The 26868-nt window shown below is 48.8% G+C and overlaps 2 protein-coding genes and 1 pseudogene across 2 annotated transcripts; all 3 read right to left on the bottom strand.

Annotated features, from left to right (window-relative positions):
• Positions 1-528: 528 nt before the first annotated feature.
• LOC139184406 (olfactory receptor 2S2-like) lies at positions 529-1587 on the bottom strand. The gene has a single exon (XM_070794167.1). The coding sequence runs from the start codon at positions 1585-1587 to the stop codon at positions 613-615; it is 975 nt and encodes a 324-aa protein (XP_070650268.1). The 3' UTR covers positions 529-612.
• An 11140-nt stretch (positions 1588-12727) lies between these two features.
• Positions 12728-13702, bottom strand: LOC109562509 (olfactory receptor 2S2-like). Its single transcript, XM_019965564.2, has one exon. It carries the CDS (start codon positions 13700-13702, stop codon positions 12728-12730), a length of 975 nt encoding a protein of 324 aa, XP_019821123.2.
• An 11673-nt stretch (positions 13703-25375) lies between these two features.
• LOC139184407 (olfactory receptor 2S2-like) lies at positions 25376-26346 on the bottom strand (annotated as a pseudogene).
• Between the last annotated feature and the right edge of the window lie 522 nt (positions 26347-26868).

The raw sequence follows: 26868 nt of genomic DNA on the forward strand, positions 1-26868 counted from the left end.
AAGTCACTGCAGACAGTCATTGCAGCCATGAAATTAAAAGATGCTTACTCCTTGGAAGGAAAGTTATGACCAACCTAGATGGCATATTCAAAAGCAGGGACATTACTATGCCAACAAAGGTTCATCTAGAGAAGGCTATGGTTTTCCAGTAGTCATGTATGGATGTGAGAGTTGGACTGTAAAGAAAGCTGAGTGCCAAAGAATTGATGCTTTTGAACTGTGGTTTGGAGGAGACTCTTGAGAGTCCATTGGACTGCAGGGAGATCCAAACAGTCCATTCTAAAGGAGATCAGTCCTGGGTGTTCTTTGGAAGGAATGATGCTAAAGCTGAAACTCCAGTACTTTGGCCACCTCATGTGAAGAGTTGACCCATTGGAAAAGACTCTGATGCTAGGAGGGATTGGGGGCAGAAGGAGAAGGGGACGGCAGAGAATGAGATGGCTGAATGGCATCACTGACCCAATGGACGTTAGTTTGAGTGAACTCCAGGAGTTGGTGTTGGACAGGGAGGCCTGGTGTGCTGCAATTCATTGGGTCGCAAAGAGTCGGACATGACTGAGTGACTGAATTGAACTGAAAGCAACTGAGCACACACACACCTGCCTGATGGACTTAGAGAACAACAGGAAAGCGGGATATTTTCCTGGAGAGGAGATCTCCCCTCAGCAGAGCTATGGTGGCAGCTTTCACTTCTGCGTTCCTTAGGCTGTAGATGATGGGGTTCAGCGAGGGGGTCACGACCCCATAGAACAATGCAATAAGCTTATCCAAGTAGAGGTCCTTGGCTTTTGGCTTGAAGTACATGAAGGAGAGAGTTCCATAGAAAATCACCACCACTGTGAGGCGGGCAGAGCAGGTAGAGAAGGCTTTGTGCCGGCCGGCAGCAGAGGGCACCCTCAGGATGGCAGTGAGGATGAACACGTAGGACAGAAAGATGAGCAGCAGTGGGGCCAGCGTCAAGACAGCTGAAGCCACCATTAATATCAGTGCATTGAGAGAGATGTCCCCACAGGCTAGTTTTAGCACTGCCAAGATCTCACAGAAAAAGTGGTTGATGATATTGTGGCCACAGAAGGGGAGGCTCCAGGTGAGATTGGAATGGAGAAGGGAGTTGGCAAAGCCTGCCCCCCAGCTCAGCGCCACCATCCACATGCTCGTGTGCCAACTCATGAGCTCTGAGTAGCGAAGCGGCTGGCAGATGGCCACGTACCGGTCACACGCCATCATGGCCAGGAGCACACACTCCGTGGAGCCCAGTGCCAGGGTCAGGTACATCTGTAGGGCACAGCCAGGGAAGGAGATGGTGCTTTGGGTTTCCAGGAAGTTGACCAGCATGAGAGGCACGAAGGAGGATGTGCCAGAGATGTCCATGAGGGCGAGGTTGCTGAGGAAGAAGTACATGGGGGTGTGCAGGCGGGGGTCCAGCATGTTCAGCCCAATGAGGAGGGCGTTCCCCAGCACGTTCACAGAGTAGATGCCCAGGCAGAGCACAAACAGGACCATCTCTAGGTTGTGGTGGTTGTGTAGCCCCAGCAGGACAAACTCTGTCACGACCGTCTGGTTTGCCCCATTCGTCTCACTCTCCATCCATCTCATTCTCCCTCTTTTCCCCTCTGCACCATGAAGGTGTTGGATTAAGCACCAGTGGGCCTGGGAGCCAAGCAACGTGGATGTGTGACCTGGGGCGGGTCAGCCCTGCCTCTGGAACTCAGTTTCACCATCGGTACAATGAGAGAGTGGACTTCAGGTCTGCATTCCAGCCCCCTCAGTTCTGTGGTTCTGGTTAACTTAAAGGAGATGGGGTCCATTCTAATCACCTGGTCTCTTCTCTCTTTTCCCCAGGAGGGCTCTGTGGAGACAATAAAATGGGATTCACGTTCGCCATACTCCTTTTGAATCTACAGTGTTCTTAGGTGTTAAGAGGAAGCACGTTTACTAGGTTATGACTTCATGTGACTGAATGATGCCCATAGGATTTCAGATTCATTCACTCACTGAAGATTAGTTGAGTGCCTACCTTGTCCTGGGTGTTGTTTAGATGTTGGGCTATAGCAGTAAGTAAAATACGTGGACAAAAAGATGCCACAATTGTAACAAGTGCTGTTTTTCTTTCTCAAATTAAGTGGGATGAGCTTGGGAAGGCAGGTGGGTGATGAGTGATGGTCACCTCATTCCTTTGGGCATAAAGGTTGAACATTTCTACTGCATAGAATGTATAAGCCTTATTCTGGTATCCCTCCATAAGATCAGACACCATGCATTGATTTTTAAAAGAATATACTAGAATATACATATCCCAATAGAGCCACGGTCACAACATTTAACCCTGGTCCTAAAAGCCGAGTGAGTCTCCTCTTGGCTTCCATATAGCTTTTTAGGATAAATGATATTGACTATAATATTACACAGAAGGGAAGGGCAGGTTCTAGTCTGGCAGAGGTGTCCTGGGTCACTGACCCTGTCTATAAAGGGAGGGTGGGAAGAGACCACAGTCTTTGCCCAGGAGCCTCCATGTCTCTTCTGAGCTGGTCTCAGCCCCTTGGGAAATGCCAGTGACAGGAGGGAGCCAAGTGTCAAGTGCTGGATGGAAAGCTGTCTTGTGGCCCCTGTGATCCCTGGTCTGAGGGACAAATAGGAGCTGATGGGAAACCTTAAGTTGTCAGAAGATCAAATCACCCGTCCCTCAGTCCCTTCAGAGCTACACTGGCTGTGAGGCCAGGTTCCTGTAAGCACTAGAGTCCTACCGTCCTAGTGCTGCATCTTTCCCCGTCATGCACCTGCTCAGTCACTCAGTCGTGTCAGACTCCTTGTGACCCCGTGGGCTGTAGCCCAGCAAGCTCTCTGTCCATGGGATTTTCCAGGCAAGAATACTGGAGCAGGTTGCCATTTCCTACTCCAGGTCCTGTCCTTTTGCTCAATTGCATCTATCATCGTAGGGCCCGATGGGCTCTCCCTCTTCTGAATAAACCATGTCTTTTCCCAGAGCTACAGCTTTGCCCAGGAAGTTCCCTTCTGTAGGCAGGTCCTTGGTCTCTTACCCAGTGGAGGTGCTGCTTCTCTTCTTCAGAGCACGGTTCATCTCTTCTCCTCTCCATCTTGAGCCCTGCCGAGTCACCTCTCCCTTCTTCCTCCCACGGCCCTTGGCCATCGTCTTTGTTCCTGTGCTGCACACCTGTCTCCTCTGCCCCACTTGAGAGCAGACTCGGTCACGTTCCTTCCAGCATCTCATACAGTGAGTGCTGCCAAGGGCAGTCCCTCAACAGGTAGTCCACACATGTTTCAAAAACCCAGCACTGCGTAACAGGATCAGCACTAACCAGATGTGTGATGTTGACCAAGTCACTTGGGTTTGAGACTCAGTTTCCTTTTGAAAAATGGGGATTCTGTGTAGTCCAGATGAGACTCTAGAGGAAAGGTCTGATGAGTCTCCTAGCAATGCTGCAGATCAGAGATGACACCTTCAACCATGGGCACATGCCCGATCTATCTGCCCGCCTCCCAGACAAGACCTCCAACATCTGTCATGACGCCCTTCTGCCCAGAGTCTGTGCTGGTTTTTCCTCTCCAACCTAAATCAAGATCATTGTTAAGGGAGTTTATGAAACATACAAGGGTAGTTGATTAACCTGGGTCAGGCATTAACCATCAATCTAATCCATGTAAACATTTTAAGGTAGGGATTCTCTTGCTGAAGTTTGGCAGAAAGGTAAATAACTGCCCGAGTGTGATGGCTTATTCATTCAGTCTTTCAGGAAATTATTATTGAGCACCTACTATGTGCTGGGTGCTGGGAACACAGAAGAGGCAGATGTGCCTTCTACCCTCGGAAGTGTACAGTCCTGTGTTTACAGTCATCCCCTTGTCTGTTGGTGACCTTGGTCATATCCCTCTCTCTGGGCTTTAGAAACATCTAGATTTTCTTTGAATCTGGCATATAAAGACAAAATAAAACTTGAGGTCAGGAAAGCAGAAGTTAAAAGGAAGCATCTCTCCTAGGTCATGACTTCATGTGGCTGGATTAAGCCTGCAGCTTAATTTAAGATTTCATTATAAGAACTTGGTGTTTATTGGGTGTGTTGCTACAGAAAGAACTGCTGCTGCTGCTGCTAAGTCGCTTCAGTCGTGTCTGCCTCTGTGCGACCCCAGAGACAGCAGCCCACCAGGCTCCACCAGCCTTGGGATTCTCCAGAGAGAACACTGGAGTGGGTTGCCATATCCTTCTCCAATACATGAAAGTGAAAAGTGAAAGTGGCTCGCTCAGTCGTGTCCGACTCTTAGCGACCCCATGGACTGCAGCCCACCAGGCTCCCCGGTCCATGGGATTTTTCCAGGCAAGAGTACTGGAGTGAGTTGCCATTGCCTTCTCTGAACGAAAGTACTGGCAACCTCCAATTGTGACCCTGGATACAGGTGTGGGGAGAGTTTTCAGGCAGATAAAAGGTGGGATACCACCTGACTCTGCTTTTCTCTTCCCCGCCCTTGTCTCCATCGGAGAGACCAGGTGGGAATGGCATGGTCATCAGAGGGCTTTGTCCTAGCCTCTGGCCTGTGCCTGCCCTAAGCTCCTACCCATCCCTTTGTGCTGGCCTGCTCCAGCCTCAGCAGACCACTCCCTGCTGGTGGACAAACCCCACAGGCTCCTGTCCCCTCCCTTTTCTCCTGCTTTCCTCTGGCTGGAGCACCCTTTCTCCCCCACCCATCTTCCAAGGCTCAGCTTTACACCCACCTCCTCCCTGGCGCTGACCTCTCAGACGTCTCCACAGCACTGGCCGTCCTGACACCGTGACGCTCACACAGCCGTTAGCACATTTGGTTTGTTGTGTGTGTCGTTCCCTCTCACACAATAGACCGCGAGCCACGGAAATCAAAGGACTGAGTCCAGTTAACCCCCAACTTCTCCAGCACCCCACACAGGAGCTGCTGTTTGAGATCCCGGGCTTTCCTTCTGCTAAAATCCTGATCCCAGATTTCTTACCTTAAAATTGCCCTCCTTTCCTTTTCCCCACATGCACACGCAGGATGTGATTGCTGGGAGGACTAAAACAACAACCTTTCATGAGTGCAGGTTCCCACAGCACTATTGCCAGGATACACTCCATTCCAGGGCCCAGGATGCCCATGTGGAGGTCACAGGGTCACAGCCATGGGGGTGCCATCTCCTGCATGGAAGAACTTCTCTCTGAAGAGCTGAATGAGGAGAGCAGTGGGTTTCCTTACAATTTAAGAGTCTTATCAGAACGCATTCAATCAGAAATTAGGAACAGCACATGAGGCAATGGGCTTATGACCCCAAAGAAATGAGATACTCTGTTTAGGAAATACCATGCTTCCAGGTTACTGACAGCTTGGACTGCAACATGGGCTCAGTCAGGGACCACAGAGAGCAGCTCTAGTTCATTTAGTCCATCAGTTGAGATGAACTGAGTTTTGCCTATATTCAAAATGGATAACCAACAAGGACATATTGCACAGTACATGGAACTCTACTCAATGTTATGCGACAGCCTGGAGAACAGGAAGGGGTTGGGGGTGAATGGCTACATGTGTATCTATGGCTGAGTCACTTCCCTGTTCACGTGAAACTACCACAGTATTGTTTATCGGCTACACCCCAATACAGAAGTTTAAGGTCTGAAAATAAAAAAGATTTTACAGTGGAGAAAAAAAAAGATGGGCAGAGTTTTCCTAGAGTAACACACAACCTCATGATTTTAGTGACTTACCAGGACGGAGGTTTAGTTCTCAGACTTTGTAGCACTGCAGGTTTTCAGGGGGCTCTGTTCCAGGTTGTCATCCTTAGAGACCCTGGCTCCACCCTCTGGGATGTCACCAGTTCTCACAGCTGGGGAAGAACACAGCAGAACATCTCACACCAGCAGATCACTGCGCCGACCCAGAAGCGAGATGCATCCCATCTGTCCAAAGCCCACTGCCCTGTGTAAGCCTACCGCACGCCCAGGATGACCAGACATACTGCAGGGTGTTTGGGCACGATGGTGTTTTGCACCAGACTCAGGAAACTACTCTTGCATCTGTCTGCCAGGTCTTACACTCCATCATTTCCTGGATAATCCGGTTTACAGAGTGATAGGATATTGAGTGTCTCTGAGAGTCACTAATTCTCTCCCCAGTTTAGGCAGGATATGCCATGGAAGGAGCCCCGGCCTGGGAGTGAGGATCCAGGTTTGATTCTTGCCCTTGTTCCCTTTTTCCTGTTTGACCTTGGTTCAGTTTCTCCTTATGTGATATGGAGCCATTCAATATATATGATCTCTGGTACTCTGTACCATCTCCAAAACATTCCCTCATCTTTCTAGGAACTTCAACCCAGGTAAATATCATATCAGGTTTGTTGGCTGGTAAATCTATATTGAACAATTTCATACTAATTTTAAGCTTCAGACATGATTTTAAAAGGAAGGTGAGGGGCACAAGAAGAAGAAGCTCCTGTTACTGTGTCCCAGAAGTGCTCATATCTGGATTCCTATGTCACTCCTCCTCACTGTGATGGCAGAGCCAGTGAGTGTGGGCTTTGGAGTCAGACTGCCAAGCCCAAGTCTGAGATCTTCCAGTTACCACGGCTTTCTCAGCCTCAGTATCCTTACCTGTAGAAATAAGAGTAGCATTTTCTTACGGGATGATTTTGAGGATCCAGTGAAAGGTCTTAGCACAGAGCTTGGCACAGGGTGAGTGTTCAGTAAGTACTAGTGGATATTATAGTATCATTATGTTGCCTTCTCCAAGCAGATATTCTGGTTTCTCTATGTTTAGAAAAGATTTTATGAGAATAGTCAACATGCTAGATGGATTCTCCTTGCCTCCTACCTGTTGGCCCAGTGACCTTGGTATCAGCAGGTGGCTGAGCAGATGACAGGTGTGGTGACCCAAGGCTTGGGAGAGCAGAGTGAGGGAGTGCTGAGTTCATTACCAGCAGACACATTGTGCTGGGGTGGGCCAGGATCGAGGCCTAGAGCCCCCGAGGCCCAGCCTCCTGGTCCCCTGCAGCGAAGACATCTCTCTTGCTCCCTGCCCTCAGGGACCTTGCAGTCCCTGCCCAATTTAAAGTTCAGACTCTGCAATGACACAGGTTTGCAGACTTGGCATGATGGGGCTTCAGAGACCCTAGGTTACTTGTGGTGCCCCAGAAGGGCCTGGCTGGGTGAGGTGGGCACAGGAGAGACCCTGGACAGGAATTGAAGACCAGATCTCACTGCAGCCCTGCTCCTTGGACCTGAGGCTCAGGGGCTGTGACCCTGTGTCCTTCAGGTGGGTGTCCTGGACTTTGAAATGGAGTGTGTTCTCGCAAGAGTTCTGTGGGAACCTGCACTCATGAAAGGTTGTTGTTATAGTTTAGTTGCTAAGTTGTGTCTGACTCTTATGGGACCCATGGACGGTAGCCCACCAGGCTATCTGTCCATGGGATTTCCTCCACAGAAATACTGGATTGAGTTGCCACTTCCTTCTCCAGGGGATCTTCCTATCCAGGGATGGAATCTGTGTCTTCTGCATTGGCAGGCGGGTTCTTTACTACTGAGCCACCAGGGAAGGTTAAGGAAAGTGTATTGCTGTACAGGGTGAGGCCTGGACACTTGCAACAGACATGGAGTCAGGGTTTTAGCTGGTTGTGTGAGTTTCTGCAGGTCCGCTTTTCTGTTTCTCTTCCCATGCCATTCTCTTTCCTTCACAAGGAACAATGACAACTTGACACAGCTCAGGGATTAAAAAATAGCCTTAAACAACACAGCAGCAGTTGCAAATTTCCCCATTATACTATGATTTGTCTCTTGGAATACTTTTTCAAGAGCACAGGTCAAAATAAAATATTGGAAGATTGTCACCACTTATTCTCCAGGTGCTCAGGACTGGGGCCGTCTTGCCACCCTGTGGATGCCCCAAATATGCTCTCTCCAGTCTCCCACCTCCTCCAACCTGCTTGTCTCATCTTGCCCATCTCTCAGACTGTCTCTCACGGTGGTGCGATATCCACCCAAAAAACCCAGAAGCTCAAGTACCAAACCACAGTCTCCTCCTTCCTCAGCCATCTCTGCCATCAGCTCAATGTCCTCAGCTCCATGCTCTCTGCCTGACCGCCCACCTGGCTCAGGCCCCATCCGTGCTTCCTCACTTCCTGCCCTTGGGCATGGGGCCTTCTCCTCTGTGCTCTATCTGGAGCCACATGATCTTCCATTTCTCAAAAATAATACTATCTTTTAAGTTCAAAGTCATGTTCTTTTAGAAGTATTGAACAATGTTGGAAAGAATAATTAACAAAACAGTATTTATCTGTAATCCCATCTCCCAGAGGAAATAATTGTCAGCTAATATTTTGTCCTGGTTTTCTAGATACATACTTATTCATATATCCTAAGAAAAATACCTTTAAAATTAGGATTATACTGAGTACAAAGTTACGTGTATTACTTTTTTCTATTAATTACAGTGTGAGCATTTCAAATTATCAAATATTCCTCAAAAAGTAAGATTTCTAATAGCTGTGTCACAGTCTATCATTGGGCTCCATCAGGATTTATTTCAATATTCTGCTATGGTTGCCCTTTAAGAGTTACCAATTTTTGTTACCACAAATAACTCTGTGATTAACATCCATATATATGCTTTACATAAATCTGCACCTCTAGTAATTTTCTCAAAGAAACTCCTAGAAGTAAAGGTGTCAGGTCAAAAGGTATGAAATTTAAAATCTCTTGATTCATACCCATAATTTTAATAGCTGGGATTCAGGACACAGTCAGCAGAGCACAGAAGGCCCTGAAGAGGGAGACAGAGATGAGAAAGAGGGACCCCACCCAGGAAGGAAGGATCAGAAGGGGCTTTCTGGAAGGGGGCTGGGGTGGAGGCATTGAGTGAGGATTGAATGTGTGGTCATAATGCTACGATGCTGGGGGACTGGTCTCTGTGGTCCCCAGTGTCCATATTGCATTCCTCACCTGTGATTTCCATCACCCCATCTGATCCCCAGCCGGGAAAGCTCTCAGAACTCTGGCATAGTGCCTAGCCTGGTGTGTGATAAGTGTCCAGTATATGTTACCTAAAGGTCCAGAGGTGTTTGAACATGAGAGGCAACAGCAAGGGGGTGACAGAAGCATAGGAAAGACTGATATTCATGAGGGAACTGTGTCTGGAATGTGTGTGTGGGTGGAGTGGGGTGGAGATAAGCAGCCAGTGATGAGGTTGGGCAGGTAGATGGGATCTGGCTTTTATCCTAGGAGAGATGATCAATGGTGACATTTGAGGGATTTAAGCAATGAGTGGTAATATTGGATTGGTGTTGTTTTTTGTTTTGTTTTCTCAGACAGGTTTTTTTTTTTTTCTTTTCTTTTTTTTTTTAGTTAGTGCAGAGGGTGGATGTTAGAGTCTGGCACAGCTGTTGCACTATCTGAGAGAGAGAGGAGGTGATAGTGGCATCAGAGGAAGGAGAAACTGACCAGGAGCTGCTGTGAGGTGGACGCTCTGGGCCGTGGTGATGGATTGGATGTGTGGGGTGGTGAGTGTCAGATATATACCTCTCTGATGACTGCCCAGACGGCTTGATGACTTAGGGAGTGCTGGTGCTGTTCCCTGAGAGGGTGACAGACCTTTGGGGGCAGAGGGATGAGTTCAGCTGTGGGTAGTTTAAGTGTGAGGTGCCTTTGGGGTTCCTGGAGGGGAAGGGCCAGCAGGAAGACCTTGCAGGGAGAGCAGCCGGACCAGGTCTGGAACCCTGGTCTCCTGGCTCCACAAATGGTGGTTCCTTGCTGTCTCCTGACTTGTCTCGGTGACTTCCTGGAAGGCAGGGCGTGGCCAGGAGATACTGCTGCTCCCCACTCGTGTCCATCCACATGTTCAGACTAAGAGCCTGACTGTCTGGAGCAGCACAGGATCCAGTCCCCAGGTGTGACAAGTGACGGCTTCTGAGTGACAGTTCAGTTCAGTAACCCTCTATCGGGAAAGCTCTGTGTGAGCTGAGACAGGACCCCACAGAGTCCTGCCCTCGTAGTACCCATATTGTTGTGAAATATCATGGATGCAAAGGAGACAGGGATAGATACCAAGGGAAAGGTTCCAACAAAGTGCTGTGGGACGCAAAGGAGTGAACCCCTATAAAGGGCCAGGAAAGGCTGTATCAGAGAGATGGTGTCGAAGGTGCCTTGAAAGAAAGTCCCAGGTCTCCCCAGAGAACAGCATGAGCAACAAACCAAGATATGACACCTTATAGACACTAGCGAGGGGTCGACTGTGTGAGAGGTGAATTGAATATCGGGCTGACAGTGTGGAGAGCCTGATTTTTGAGTTTTGAAGAATCAGCTGAAGAATGTGGTCTTCCTGCTCTGATCATGGGGAGCAAACATAGTTTCTTTGGTGGCGAATGAGCCAGGATCTGGACAAAGTGTCAGGACCAGTGTGAGTGATTAAGGCTTTGTTGTGGAGAACAGCGCTGTCATTTGTGGGAGCTGCAGGAGAAGCCTGTGCCATGCTCGGCCTCTGCACTTGGTGTCGCGTCTGAAGCTGCTCTCGGGTGGCATGAAGGGGCAGGTGGGGACAGACCAGCACCCAGGAGGACACGCTGGAACCCGTGTCTGGCCCTCACTGCCTCGGACTCAGTGACATCGTGACCCCAGGAGGAGCTGGCACTCTCTGCATTGAAGCCCCCTTTGCTCGGGCCTCAGAGCGGGTGCAGGTGGCCTGGCAGGAGCCCGAGGGGCTGCACTGACAGCAAGTGAGGGCTCCACCACCTCAGCGTGGCCTTGCCTCTGCCTTTCCATCTCTTCCAGATCTCTCCTGCTCAACCTGAATCCAGAATCTGAGAGCAAAGGAAGCTCTTGGAGGGCCAGTGGAAACCTAGCTGGATACTCCAGTCCAGAGTCACACAGGCCAGCTAACCAGTGCCTCCTGGGTTGATTAACCTGGAAGCAGCCAGTGAGGCACAGCTGGCCAGAGAATGGGAGCTCTAGAAATCTCTTGTAGCTCCTGGGTTGACTGTAGGGTGGTGACATTGTCACCAGGGTCTTCAGGAATTCCTCAGTCCTCCCCCTCCTTCCAGATGTGGGGTAGGTGGGCATCCCCAACCCTTGGTGTTAGCGCTGGCCTGTACCTCACATTGGGCAATGAAGTGGAAGTGGAAGGAAGAGGTCATTTCTGAGTGGAAGCTGCAAGAATCCACACAGGCTCTGTCATCTTCTCTTCTTCTTTTGCCATTTGACCAGCATGTGCCATATGGCAGATGCTTTGTCATCTTGAGGCCCACAGGATGAAAAAGATGAATTAGATTCCCGATCCAATCTCTGATGGGCCTGCAGCATAAGCAAGAAAAAGAACCTTTGTGTTTTTAAGCCTCTGCAGTTATGAAGTCACACCACAGTATAACCAGTTCCTCAGGTGGTGCTAGTGGTAAAGAATCCACCTGCCAATATAGGAGACATAAGAGATCCTGGTTCGATACCTGGGTCAGGAATATCCTCTGGAGTATTCTTGCCTGGAGAATGCCATGGACAAAGAAGCCTGGCGGACTAGAGTCCATAGATTCCTAAAGATTTGGACAGGACTAAAGCAACATCTGCTGGATCATTGTAAAAGCAAGTGAATTCCAGAAAACCATCTATTTCTGCTTTATTGACTATACCAAAGCCTTTGACTGTGTGAATCACAATGAACTGTGGAAAATTCTGAAAGAGATGGGAATCCCAGACCACTTGACCTGCCTCTTGAGAAACCTATATGCAGGTCAAGAAGCAACAGTTAGAAATGGACAGGGAACAATTGACTGGTTTTAAATAGGAACAGGAGTATGTCAAGGCTGTATATTGTCACCCTGCTTCTTTGACTTATATGCAGAGTACGTCATGAGAAACGCTGGGCTGGAGGAAGCACAAGCTGGAATCAAAATTGCCGGGAGAAATCTCAATAACCTCAGATATGCAGATGACACCACCCTTATGGCAGAAAGTGAAGAGGAACTACAAAGCCCCTTGATGAAAATGAAAGACGAGAGTGAAAAAGTTGGTTTAAAGTTCAACATTTGAAAACTAAGATCATGGCATCTGGTCCCATCACTTCATGGGAAATAGATGGGGAAACAATGGAAACAGTGGCAGACTTTGTGTTTTGGGTCTTGAAAATCACTGCAGATGGTCATTGCAGCCATGAAATTAAAAGACACTTATTCCTTGGAAGGAAAGTTATGACCATCCTAGATAGCATATTGAAAAGCAGAGACATTACTCTGCCAAAAAAGGTCTGTCAAGTGAAGGCTATGGTTTTTCCAGTAGTCACTTATGGATGTGAGAGTTGGACTGTGAAGAAGGCTGAGCGCCGAAGAATTGATGCTTTTGAACTGTGGTGTTGGAGAAGACTCTTGAGAGTCCCTTGGACTGCAAGGAGATCCAACTAGTCCATTCTAAAGCAGATCAGTCCTGGGTGTTCTTTGGAAGGAATGATGCTAAAGCTGAAACTCCAATACTTTGGCCACCTCATGGGAAGAGTTGACACATTGGAAAAGACTCTAATGCTGAAAGGGATTGGGGGCAGGAGGAGAAGGGGACAACAGAGGATCAGATGGCTGGATGGCATCACTGACTTGATGGAAGTGAGTTTGAGTGAACTCCGGGAGTTGGTGATGGAGAGGGAGGCCTGGCGTGCTGCAATTCATTGGGTCGCAGAGAGTAGTACACAACTCAGTAACTGAACTGAACTGAAAACAAGTCAGCACACACACACCAGTCTGATTGACTTAGAGAACAACAGGAAAGCGGGATATTTTCCTGGAGAGGAGATCTCCCCTCAGCAGAGCTATGGTGGCAGCTTTCACTTCTGCGTTCCTTAGGCTATAGATGATGGGGTTCAGTGAGGGGGTCATGACCCCATAGAACAATGCAATAAACTTATCCAAGTTGGGTTCTTTGGCTTTGGGCTTGAAGTACATGAAGAAGATAGTCCCATAGAAAATCACCACCACTGTGAGGTGGGCAGAGCAAGTAGAGAAGGCTTTGTGCCGGCCGGCAGCAGAGGGCATCCTCAGGATGGCAGTGAGGATGAACACGTAGGACAGGAAGATGAGCAGCAGTGGGGGCAGTGTCACCACAGCTGAAGCCACCATTAATATCAGTGCATTGAGAGAGATGTCCCCACAGGCTAGTTTCAGCACTGCCAAGATCTCACAGAAGAAGTGGTTGATGACATTGTGGCCACAGAAGGGGAGGCTCCAGGTGAGTTTGGAATTGAGAAGGGAGTTGGCCAAGCCTGCCCCCCAGCTCAGTGCCACCATCCACGTGCACGTCTGCGGGTTCATGAGCTCTGAGTAGCGAAGCGGCTGGCAGATGGCCACGTATCGGTCACACGCCATCATGGCCAAGAGCACACACTCTGTGGAGCCCAGTGCCTGGGTCAGGTACATCTGCAGGGCACAGCCAGGGAAGGAGATGGTGCTTTGGGTTTCCAGGAAGTTGACCAGCATGAGAGGCACGAAGGAGGATGTGCCAGAGATGTCCACGAGGGCGAGGTTGCTGAGGAAGAAGTACATGGGGGTGTGCAGGCGGGGGTCCAGCATGTTCAGCCCGATGAGGAGGGCGTTCCCCAGCACATTCACGGAGTAGATGCCCAGGCAGAGCACAAACAGGACCATCTCTAGGTTGTGGTGGTCGTGTAGCCCCAGCAGGACAAACTCTGTCATGACTGTCTGGTTTGCCCTATTTGTCTCACTCTCCATCCGTCTTGTTCTCCCTCTTTTCCCATCTGCACCAAGAAGGTGTTGGATTAAGCACCAGTGGGCCTGGGAGCCAAGCAACGTGGATGTGTGACCTGGGGCGGGTCAGCCCTGCCTCTGGAACTCAGTTTCACCATCAGTACAATGAGAGAGTGGACTTCAGGTCTGCATTCCAGCCCCCTCAGTTCTGTAGTTCTGGTGTAACTTACAGGAGATGCGATCCATTCTAATCATCTAGGCTCTTCTCTCTTTTCCCCAGGAGGGCTCTGTGGAGACAATAGACTGGTATTCAAGTTACCCCATACTCCTTTTGAATCTACAGTGTTCTTGGCTGTTAAGTGGAAGCACGTTTACTAGGTTATGACTTCATGTGACTGAATGATGCCCATAGGATTTCAGATTCATTCACTCACTGAAGATTTGTTGAGTGCCTACCTTGTGCTGGGTGTCGTTTAGATGTTGGGCTATAGCAGTAAGTAAAATACGTGGACAAAAAGATGCCACAATTGTAACAAGTGCTGTTCCTCTTTCTCAAATTAAGTGGAATGAACTTGGGAAGGCAGGTGGGTGATGAGTGATGGTCACCTCATTCCTTTGGGCATAAAGGTTGAACATTTCTACTGCATAGGATGAACAAGTGTTATTCTAGTATCCGTCCGTAAGATCAGACACCATGCATTGGTTCTTAAAAGAATATACTAGAATATACATATCCCAATAGAGCCACAGGTCACAACATTTAACCCTGGATCTAAAAGTCAAGTGAGTCTCCTCTTGGCTTCCATATAGCTTTTTAGGATAGATGATATTGACTATAATATTACACAGAAGGGAAGGGCAGGTTCTAGTCTGGCAGAGGTGTCCTGGGTCACTGACCCTGTCTATAAAGGGAGGGTGGGAAGAGACCACAGTCTTTGCCCAGGAGCCTCCATGTCTCTTCTGAGCTGGTCTCAGCCCCTTGGGAAATGCCAGTGACAGGAGGGAGCCAAGTGTCAAGTGCTGGATGGAAAGCTGTCTTGTGGCCCCTGTGATCCCTGGTCTGAGGGACAAATAGGAGCTGATGGGAAACCTTAACTTGTCAGAAGATCAAATCACCCGTCCCTCAGTCCCTTCAGAGCTACACTGGCTGTGAGGCCAGGTTCCTGTAAGCACTAGAGTCCTACCGTCCTAGTGCTGCATCTTTCCCCGTCATGCGCCTGCTCAGTCACTCAGTCATGTCTGACTCCTTGTGACCCTGTGGACTGTAGCCCAGCAAGCTCTCTATCCATGGGATTTTCCAGGCAAGAATACTGGAGCAGGTTGCCATTTCCTACTCCAGCTCCTCTCCTCTTGGTCAATGGCATCTATCATCGTGTGGGCTGATGGACTCTCCCTCTTCTGAATAAACCATGTCTTTTCCCAGAGCTACAGCTTTGCCCAGGAAGTTCCCTTCTGTAGGCAGGTCCTTGGTCTCTTACCCAGTGGAGGTGCTGCTTCTCTTCTTCAGAGCACGGTTCATCTCTTCTCCTCTCCATCTTGAGCCCTGCCGAGTCACCTCTCCCTTCTTCCTCCCACGGCCCTTGGCCATCGTCTTTGTTCCTGTGCTGCACACCTGTCTCCTCTGCCCCACTTGAGAGCAGACTCGGTCACGTTCCTTCCAGCATCTCATACAGTGAGTGCTGCCAAGGGCAGTCCTTCAACAGGTAGTCCACACATGATTCAAAAACCCAGCATTGCGTAACAGGATCAGCACTAACCAGATGTGTGATGTTGACCAAGTCACTTGGGTTTGAGACTCAGTTTCCTTTTGAAAAATGGGGATTCTGTGCAGTCCAGATGGGACTCACAGAGGAAAGGTCTGATGAGTCTCCTAGCAATGCTGCAGATCAGAGACGACACCTTCAACCATGGGCTCAAGCTGTATCTGTCTCTCTGCCTCCTAGACAAGACCTCCGATATCTGTCATGACCCCCTTCTGCCCAGAGCCTGTGCTGTTTTTTCCTCTCCAACCTAAGTCAAGATCATTGTTAAGGGAGTTTATGAAACTCACTTATGAAACAAGGGTAGTTGATTAACCTGGGTCAGGCATTAACCATAAATCTAATCCGTGTAAACATTTTAAGGTAGGGATTTTCTTGCTGAAGTTTGGCAAAAAGGAAAATAACTGCCCGAGTGTGATGGCTTATTCATTCAGTCTTTCAGGAAATTATTATTGAGCACCTACTATGTGCTGGGTGCTGGGAACACAGAAGAGGCAGATGTGCCTTCTACCCTCGGAAGTGTACAGTCCTCCGTGTTTACAATCATCCCCTTGTCTGTTGGTGACCTTGGTCATATCCCTCTCTCTGGGCTTTAGAAACATCTAGATTTTCTTTGAATCTGGCATATAAAGACAAAATAAAACTTGAGGTCAGAGAAACAGAAGTTAAAGGAAGCATCTCTCCTAGGTCATGACTTCATGTGGCTGGATTAAGCTTGCAGCTTAATTTAAGATTTCAGTATAAGAACTTGGTGTTTATTGGGTGTGTTGCTACAGAAAGAACTGGCAACCTCCAATTGTGACCCAGGATACAGGTGTGGGGAGAGTTTTCAGGCAGATAAAAGGCAGGATACCACCTGACTCTGCTTTTCACTTCCCCACCCTTGTCTCCATCAGAGAGACCAGGTGGGAATGGCATGGTCATCAGAGGGCTTTGTCCTCAGCTCCTACACATCCCTTTGTGCTGGCCTGCTGCAGCCTCAGCAGACCACTCCCCGCTGGTGAACAAACCCCACAGGCTCTTGTCCCCTCCCTTTTCTCCTGCTTTCCTCAAGCTGGAGCACCTTTCTCTCTATACTCATCCTCCGCTCAGCTCACACCTACCTCCTTCCTGGCGCTGCCCTCTCAGAGGTCTCCAGAGCACTGGCCATCCTGACACCGTGACGCTCACACAGGCATTAGCACAGTTGGTTTGTTGTGTGTCTCGTTCCCTCTCACACAATAGACCGCGAGCAACGGAAATCAAAGGGCTGTGTCCTATTTACCCCCAACCTATCCACTGCCCAACACAGGAGCCACCATTTGAGATCCCGTGCTTTCCTTCTGCTAAAATCCTGATCCCAGATTTCTTACCTTCAGATCACCCTCCTTTCCTTTTCCCCACATGCACACGCAGGATGTGATTGCTGGGAGGACTAAAACAACAACCTTTCATGAGTGCAGGTTCCCACAGCACTATTGCCAGGATACACTCCATTTCACGGCCCAGGATGCCCATGTGGAGGTCCCAGGGTCACAGCCATGGGGGTGCCATCTCCTGCATGCTAGAATACCTCTCTGAAGAGCTCAAAGAGGAGAGCTGTGGGTTCCCTTGCAATGTAAGTGTCTTATAAGAACACATTCATTCAGAAATTAGGAACAGCCCATGAGGCAATGGGCTTATGACCCCAAAGAAATGAGATACTCTGTTTAGGAAATACCATGCTTCCAGGTTACTGACACCTTGGGCAACATGGGCTCAGTCAGGGACCACAGAGAGCAGCTCTAGTTCATTTAGTCCATCAGTTGAGATGAACTGAGTTTTGCCTGTATTCAAAACGGATAACCAACAAGGACATATTGCACAGTACATGGAACTCTACTCAATGTTATGCGACAGCCTGGATGACAGGAAGGGGTTGGGGGTGAATGGCTACATGTATATGTATGGCCGAGTCACTTCCCTGTTCACCTGAAACTGCCACAGTATTGTTTATAGGCTACACCACAATACAGAAGTTTAAGGTCTGAAAATAAAATAAGATTTTACAGTGGAGAAAAAAAAGATGAGCAGAGTTTTCCTAGTGTAACACACAACGTCATGATTTTAGTGACTTACCAGGACGGAGGTTTAGTTCTCAGCCTTTGTACCATTGCAGGTTTTCAGGGGGCTCTGTTCCAGGTTGTCATCCTCAGAGACCCTGGCTCCACCCTCTGGGGCATCACCAGTTCTCACAGCTGGGGAAGAACACAGCAGAACATCTCACACCAGCAGATCACTGCGCCGACCCAGAAGCGAGATGCGTCCCGTCTGTCCACAGCCCACTGCCCTGTGTAATCCTACCGCACGCCCAGAGGACGAGCAGACACACTGCAGGGCGTTTGGGCACGATGGTGTTTTGCACCAGACTCAGGAAACTACTCTTGCATCTGTCTGCCAGGTCTTACACTCCATCATTTCCTGGATAATCTGGTTTACAGAGTGATAGGATATTGAGTGTCTCTGAGAGTCACTAATTCTCTCCCCAGTTTTACTCCTCCTGAGAGGCAGGATATGCCATGGAAGGAGCCCCGGCCTGGGAGTGAGGATCCAGGTTTGATTCTTGCCCTTGTTCCCTTTTTCCTGTTTGACCTTGGTTCAGTTTCTCCTTATGTGATATGGAGCCATTCAATATATATGATCTCTGGTACTCTGTACCATCTCCAAAACATTCCCTCATCTTTCTAGGAACCTCCAACCCAGGTAAATATCATGTCAGGTTCGCCAGCTGGGAAATCTAGTTTGAACAATTTCATACTAATTTTAAGCTTCAGACATGATTTTAAAAGGAAGGTGAGGGGCACAAGAAGAAGAAGCTCCTGTTACAATGTCCCAGAAGTGCCCATATCTGGATTCCTATGTCACTCCTCCTCACTGTGATGGCAGAGCCGGTGAGTGTGGGCTTTGGAGTCAGACTGCCAAGCCCAAGTCTGAGATCTGCCACTTGCTAACGGCGTTCTCAGCCTCAGCCTCCTTACCTGTAGAAATAAGAGTAGCATTTTCTTATGGAATGATTGTGAGGATCCAGTGAAAGGTCTTAGCACAGAGCTTGGCACAGGGTGAGTGTTCAGTAAGTGGCAACCGATATTATGAATATCATTATGTTGCCTTCTCCAAGCAGATATTCTGGTTTCTGTATTTTTAGAAAAGATTTCATGAGAATAGTCAACATGTTAGATGGATACTCCTTGCCTCCTACCTGTTGGCCCAGTGACCTTGGTATCAGCAGGTGGCTGAGGAGATGACAGGTGTGGTGACCCAAGGCTTGGGAGAGCAGAGTGAGGGAGTGCTGAGTTTATTACCAGCAGACACACTGTGCTGGCTTGGGCCAGGATAGGACCCCTGAGCCCCCGAGGCCCAGGGTCCTTGTCCCCTGACACGTAGACATGTCTCCTGCTCCCTGCCCTCAGGGACCTCGCAGTCCCTGCCCAATTTAAAGTTCAGACTCTGCAATGACACAGGTTTGCTGACTTGGCATGATGGGACTTCAGAGACCCTAGGTTTCCTGTGGTGTCCCAGAAGGGCCTGGCTGGGTGATGGGGGCACAGGAGAGACCCTGGACAGGAATCTGAAGACCAGGTCTCACTGCAACCCTGCTGCTTGGACCTGAGGCTCAGGGGCTGTGACCCTCTGTCCTTCAAGTGGGCGTCCTGAATCAGGAAATGGAGTGTGTCCTCGCAAGAGTGCTGTGGGAACCGGCACTCATGAAAGGTTTTTGTTATAGTTTAGTTGCTAAGTTGTGTCTGAGTCTTATGGGACCCATGAATGATAGCCCACCAGGCTACTCTGTCCATGGGATTTCCTCCACAGAAATACTGGATTGAGTTGCCACTTCCTTCTCCAGGGGATCTTCCCAATCCAGGGATTGAATCTGTGTCTCCTTTATTGGCAGGTGGGTTCTTTACCACTGAGCCATCAGGGAAGGTTAAGGGAAGTGAATTGTTATACAGGGTGAGGCCTGGACTCTTGTGACAGATGTGGAGTCAGGAGTTTAGCTGGTTGTGTGAGTTTCTGCAGGTCCGCTTTTCTGTTTCCCTTCCCATGCCATTCTCTTTCCTTCACAAGAAACAATGACAGCTTGACACAGCTCAGGGACTAAAGAATAGCCTTAAACAACACAGCAGCTGTTGCAGATTTTCCTGTTATACTACGATTTGTCTCTTGAAATATTTTTCAAGAGCACAGGTCAAAATAAAATATTGGAAGATTGTCACCACTTAGTCTCCAGGTGCTCAGGACTGGGGCCGTCTTGCCACCCTGTGGATGCCCCAAACATGCTCTCTCCAGTCCTCCCACCTCCTCCAACCTGCTTGTCTCATCTTGCCCATCTCTCAGACTGTCTCTCACGGTGGTGTGATATCCACCCAAACAACCCAGAAGCTCAAGCACCAAACCACAGTCTCCTCCTTCCTCAGCCATCTCTGCCATCAGCCCAGTGTCCCCAGGAGGTCTCAGCTCCGCGCTCTCTGCCTGACCGCCCACCTGGGTCAGGCCCCATCCATGCTTCCTCATTTCCTGCCCTGGGGCATGGGCGCTTCCCCTCTGTGCTGTATCTGGAGCCTGTGATCTTCCATTTCTCAAAAATAATAGTATGTTTTAAGTTCAAAGTCATGTTCATTTTAGAACTATTGAACAATGTTGGAAAGAATAATTAAGAAAACAGTATTTACCTGTAATCCCATCTCACAGAGGAAATAATTGTCAGCTATTATTTTGTCCTATTTTTCTAGGATTTTCTATATACATACTTATTCATATATCCTAAGAAAAATACCTTTAAAATTAGGATTATACTGAGTACAAAGTTACATGTACTACTTTTTTCTATTAATTACTATGTGAGCACTTCAAATTATCAAATATTCTTCAAAAAGTAAGATTTCTAATGGCTCTGTCACAGTCTATCATGGGGCTCCATCAGGATTTATTTCAACATTCCACTATGGATGCCCTTAAGAGTTACCAATTTTTGTTACCACAAATAACTCTGTGGTTAACATCCATGTATATGCTTTACATAAATCTTTGCACCTCTAGTAATTTTCTCAAAGAAACTCCTAGAAGTAAAGGTGTCAAGTCAAAAGGTATGAAATTTAAAATCTCTTGATTCATACCCATAATTTTAATAGCTGGGATTCAGGACACAGTCAGCAGAGCACAGAAGGCCCTGAAGAGGGAGACAGAGCTGAGAAAGACCCCGCCCAGGAGGGAGGGATCAGAAGGGGCTTTCTGGAAGGGGGTTGGGGTGGAGGCATTGAGTGAGGATTGAATGTGTGGTCATAATGCTACGATGCTGGGGGACTGGTCTCTGTGGTCCCCAGTGTCCATATTGCATTCCTCACCTGTGATTTCCATCACCCCATCTGATCCCCAGCCGGGAAAGCTCTCAGAACTCTGGCATAGTGCCTAGCCTGGTGTGTGATAAGTGTCCAGTATATGTTACCTAAAGGTCCAGAGGTGTTTGAACATGAGAGACAACAGCAAGGGGGTGACAGAAGCATAGGAAAGACTGATATTCATGAGGGAACTGTGTCTGGAATGTGTGTGTGGGTGGAGTGGGGTGGAGATAAGCAGCCAGTGATGAGGTTGGGCAGGTAGATGGGATCTGGCTTTTATCCTAGGAGAGATGATCAATGGTGACATTTGAGGGATTTAAGCAATGAGTGGTAATATTGGATTGGTGTTGTTTTTTGTTTTGTTTTCTCAGACAGGTTTTTTTTTTTTTTTCTTTTCTTTTTTTTTTTAGTTAGTGCAGAGGGTGGATGTTAGAGTCTGGCACAGCTGTTGCACTATCTGAGAGAGAGAGGTGATAGTGGCATCAGAGGAAGGAGAAACTGACCAGGAGCTGCTGTGAGGTGGACGCTCTGGGCCGTGGTGATGGATTGGATGTGTGGGGTGGTGAGTGTCAGATATATACCTCTCTGATGACTGCCCGGTGTCTGGCTTGATGACTTAGGGAGTGCTGGTGCTGTTCCCTGAGAGGGTGACAGACCTTTGGGGGCAGAGGGATGAGTTCAGCTGTGGGTAGTTTAAGTGTGAGGTGCCTTTGGGGTTCCTGGAGGGGAAGGGCCAGCAGGAAGACCTTGCGGGGAGAGCAGCCGGACCAGGTCTGGAACCCTGGTCTCCTGGCTCCACAAATGGTGGTTCCTTGCTGTCTCCTGACTTGTCTTGGTGACTTCCTGGAAGGCAGGGCGTGGCCACAAGACACTGCTGCTCCCCACTCGTGTCCATCCACATGTTTAGACTAAGCCCCTGACTGCCTGGAGCAGTACAGGATCCAGTCCCCAGCGGATGTGGGGACTTAAAAGTGATGGCTTCTGAGTGACAGTTCAGTTCAGTAACCCTCTATCGGGAAAGCTCTGTGTGAGCTGAGGAGACAGGACCCCACAGAGTCCTGCCCTCATAGTTCCCACATTGTTGTGAAATATCATGGATGCAAAGGAGACAGGGATAGATACCAAGGGAAAGTGCTGTGGGACGCAAAGGAGAGAACGCCTTTAAAGGGCCAGGAAACGCTGTATCAGAGAGATGGTGTCTAAGCTGCCTTGAAAAAAAGTCCCAGGTCTCCCCAGAGAACAGCATGAGCAACAAACCAAGATAGACCTTATAGACAACAAACCTTATAGACACTAGCGATGGGTCGACTGTATGAGAGGTGAATGGAATATCGGGCTGACAGAGTGGATAGGCTGGTTTTCGAGTTTTGAAGAATCAGCTGAAGAATGTGGTCTTCCTGCTCTGATGATGGGGAGCAAACATATGTTCTTGAGTGGCGAAACAGCCAGGATCTGGCCAAAGAGGCAGGACCAGTGTGAGTGATGTAAGGCTTTGTTGTGGAGAACAGCGCTTTCATTTGTGGGAGCTGCAGGAGAAGCCTGTGCCACGCTCGGCCTCTGCACTTGGTGTCGCGTCTGAAGCTGCTCTCGGGTGGCATGAAGGGGCAGGTGGGGACAGACCAGCACCCAGGAGGACACGCTGGAACCTGTGTCTGGCCCTCACTGCCTCGGACTCAGTGACATCGTGACCCCAGGAGGAGCTGGCACTCTCTGCATTGGAGCCCCCTTTGCTCGGGCCTCAGAGCGGGTGCAGGTGGCCTGGCAGGAGCCCGAGGGGCTGCACTGACAGCAAGTGAGGGCCCCAGCACCTCAGTGCGGCCTTGCCTCTGCCTTTCCATCTCTTCCAGATCTCTCCTGCTCAACCTGAATCCAGAATCTGAGAGCAAAGGAAGCTCTTGGAGGGCTGGTGGAAACCTAGCTGGATACTCCAGTCCAGAGTCACACAGGCCAGCTAACCAGTGCCTCCTGGGTTGATTAACCTGGAAGCAGCCAGTGAGGCACAGCTGGCCAGAGAATGGGAGCTCTAGAAATCTCTTGTAGCTCCTGGGTTGACTGTAGGGTGGTGACATTGTCACCAGGGTCTTCAGGAATTCCTCAGTCCTCCCCCTCCTTCCAGATGTGGGGTAGGTGGGCATCCCCAACCCTTGGTGTTAGCGCTGGCCTGTACCTCACATTGGGCAATGAAGTGGAAGTGGAAGGAAGAGGTCATTTCTGAGTGGAAGCTGCAAGAATCCACACAGGCTCTGTCATCTTCTCTTCTTCTTTTGCTATTTGACCATCAGTGTGCCATATGGCAGATGCTTTGTCATCTTGAGGCCCACAGGATGATAAAGATGCAGTAGATCCCCCATCCAATCTCTGATGGACCTGCAGCATAAGCAAGAAAAAGAACCTTTGTGTTTTTAAGCCTCTGCAGTTATGGAGTCACACCACACTATAACTAGTTCCCCAAGTGGCGCCTGTGGTAAAGAATCCCCTTGACAATACAGGAGACATAAGAGATCCTGGTTCGATACCTGGCTCAGGAAGATCCTCTGGTGTATTCTTGCCTGGAGAATGCCAGGGACAAAGAAACCTGGTGGACTAGAGTCCATAGATTCCCAAAGATTTGGACAGGACTAAAGCAACACTTTATGTTGGCAGAAAGTGAAGAGGAACTAAAAAGCCTCTTGATGAAAGTGAAAGTGGAGAGTGAAAAAGTTCGCTTAAAGCTCAACATTCAGAAAACAAAGATCATGGCATCTGGTCCCATCACTTCATGGGAAATAGATGGGGAAACACTGGAAACAGTGTCAGACTTTATTTTTCTGAGCTCCAAAATCACTGCAGATGGTGACTGCAGCCATGAAATTAAAAGATGCTTACTCCTTGGAAGGAAAGTTATGACCAAACTAGATAGCATATTGAGAACCAGACACATTATTTTGCCAACAAAGATTCGTCTAGTCAAGGCTATGGTTTTTCCTGTGGTCATGTATGGATGGGAGAGTTGGACTGTGAAGAAGGCTGAGCGCTGAAGAATTGATGCTTTTGAACTGTGGTGTTGGAAAAGATTCTTGAGAGTCCCTTGGACTGCAAAGAGATCCAACCAGTCCATTCTGAAGGAGATCAGCCCTGGGATTTCTTTGGAAGGAATGATGCTAAAGCTGAAACTCCAGTACTTTGGCCACCTCCTGCAAAGAGTTGACTCATTGGAAAAGACTCTGATGCTGGGAGGGATTGGGGGCAGGAGGAGAAGGGGACGACAGAGGATGAGATGGTTGGATGGCATCACTGACTCGATGGACGTGAGTCTGAATGAACTCCGGGAGTTAGTGATGGACAGGGAGGCCTGGCGTGCTGCGATTCATGGGGTCGCAAAGAGTCGGACACGACTGAGCAACTGATCTGATCTGATCTGAAAGCAACATCTGCTGGATCATTGAAAATGCAAGAGAGTTCCAGAAAAACGTCTATTTCTGCTTTATTGACTATGCCAAAGATTTGACTGTGTGGATCACAATAAACTGTGGAAAATTCTAAAAGAGATGGGAATCCCAGACCACCTGACCTGCCTCTCCAGAAACCTATATGCAGGTCAGGAAGCAACAGTTAGAACTGGACATGGAACAACAGACTGGTTCCAAATAGGAAAAGGAGTATGTCAAGGGTGTATATTGTCACCCTGCTTATTTAACTTATATGTAGAGTACATTATGAGAAACGCTGGGCTGGAGGAAGCACAAGCTGGAATCAAGATTTCTGGGAGAAATATCAATAACCTCAGATATGCAGATGACACCATCCTTATGGCAGAAAGTGAAGAGGAACTAAAAAGCCTCTTGATGAAAGTGAAAGAGGAGAGTGAAAAATTTGGCTTAAAACTCAACATTCAGAACATGAAGATCATGGTATTTGGTCCCATCACTTCATGGGAATAGATGGGGAAACAGTGGAAATAGTGTCAGACTTTATTTTTTTGGGCTCGAAAATCACTGCAGATGGTGATTGCAGCCATGAAATTAAAAGATGCTTACTCTTTGGAAGGAAAGTTATGACCAACCTAGATAGCATATTCAAAAGCAGGGACATTGCTCTGCCAACAAAGGGCCATCTAGTGAAGGCTATGGTTTTTCCAGTAGTCACTTATGGATGTGAAAGTTGGACTGTGAAGAAAGCTGAGCGCCAAAGAATTGATGCTTTTGAACTGTGGCTTGGAGGAGGCTCTTGAGAGTCCCTTGGACTGCAGGGATATCCAAACAGTCCATTCTAAAGGAGGTCAGTCCTGGGTGTTCTTTGGAAGGAATGATGCTAAAGCTGAAACTCCAGTACTTTGGCCACCTCCTGCGAAGAGTTGACTCATTGGAAAAGACTCTGATGGTAGGAGGGATTGGGGTCAGGAGGAGAAGGGGACAACAGAGGATGAGATGGCTGGATGGCATCACTGACTCGATGGATGTGAGTTTGAGTGAACTCCAGGAGTTGGTGATGTACAGGGAGGCCTGGCATGCTGCAATTCATGGGGTCACAAAGAGTCAGACAGAACTGAGTGACTGAATTGAACTGAAAGCAACTCAGCACACACACACACCTGCCTGATGGACTTAGAGAACAACGGGAAAGCCAGACATTTTCCTGGAGAGATCTCCCCTCAGCAGAGCTATGGTGGCAGCTTTCAATTCTGCGTTCCTTAGGCTGTAGATGATGGGGTTCAGCGAGGGGGTCACGACCCCATAGAACAATGCAATAAGCTTATCCAAGTTGAGTTCCTTGGCTTTGGGCTTGAAGTACATGAAGGAGAGAGTTCCATAGATAATCACCACCACTGTGAGGTGGGCAGAGCAGGTAGAGAAGGCTTTGTGCCAGCCAGCAGCAGAGGGCACCCTCAGGATGGCAGTGAGGATGCACACGTAGGACAGGAAGATAAACAGCAGTGGGGCCAGCATCAAGACAACTGCAGACACCACTGTTAGCAGCGTGTTGAGAGAGATGTCCCCACAGGCTAGTTTCAGCACCACCAAGATCTCACAGAAGAAGTGATTGATGATATTGTGACCACAGAAGGGAAGGCTCCAGGTGAGATTGGAATGGAGAAGGGAGTTGGCAAAGTCTGCCCCCCAGCTCAGCGCCGCCATCCACGTGCACGTCTGCGAGTTCATGAGTTCTGAGTAGCGAAGCGGCTGGCAGATGGCCACGTACCGGTCACACGCCATCATGGCCAGGAGCACACACTCTGTGGAGCCCAGCGCCAGGGTCAGGTACATCTGCAGGGCACAGCCAGGGAAGGAGATGGTGCTTTGGGTTTCCAGGAAGTTGACCAGCATGAGAGGCACGAAGGAGGATGTGTCAGAGATGTCCATGAGGGCGAGGTTGCTGAGGAAGAAGTACATGGGGGTGTGCAGGCGGGGTCCAGCATGTTCAGCCCAATGAGGAGGGCGTTCCCCAGCACATTCACAGAGTAGATGCCCAGGCAGAGCACAAACAGGACCATCTCTAGGTTGTGGTGTTCGTGTAGCCCCAGCAGGACAAACTCTGTCACGACCGTCTGGTTTGCCCCATTCGTCTCACTCTCCATCCATCTCATTCTCCCTCTTTTCCCCTCTGCACCATGAAGGTGTTGGATTAAGCACCAGTGGGCCTGGGAGCCAAGCAACGTGGATGTGTGACTTTGAGCATGTCAGCCCCGCCTCTGGAACTCAGTTTCACCATCGGTATAATGAGAGTGCACTTCAGGTCTGCAAGCCAGCCCTCTCAGTTCTGTAGTTCTGGTGTAACTTACAGGAGATGGGGTCCATTCTAATCATCTAGGCTCTTCTCTCTTCTCCCCAGGCTGACCTAGGGGAGACAAGAGAATACATTCTGTTTTCTTGAGCTCCTTTTGAATTTGCAGTGTTCTTGTGTGTTAAGAGGAAGCATGTTTTCTAGGTTATGACTTCTCATGGCTAATGACACCAGTAGGATTTCAGATTCATTCACTCACTGAGGATTTGTTGAATGCCTACCCTGTGCAGGGTGTTTAGGTGCTGGGCTATAGCAGTAAGAAAACTATGTGGACCAAAAGATGCCACATTTGTAACAAGTGTTGCTCCTCTTTCTA

This window comes from Bos indicus, chromosome 8, assembly GCF_029378745.1.
Source record: "Bos indicus isolate NIAB-ARS_2022 breed Sahiwal x Tharparkar chromosome 8, NIAB-ARS_B.indTharparkar_mat_pri_1.0, whole genome shotgun sequence".
In the NCBI taxonomy this organism is placed as follows: domain Eukaryota; kingdom Metazoa; phylum Chordata; class Mammalia; order Artiodactyla; family Bovidae; genus Bos; species Bos indicus.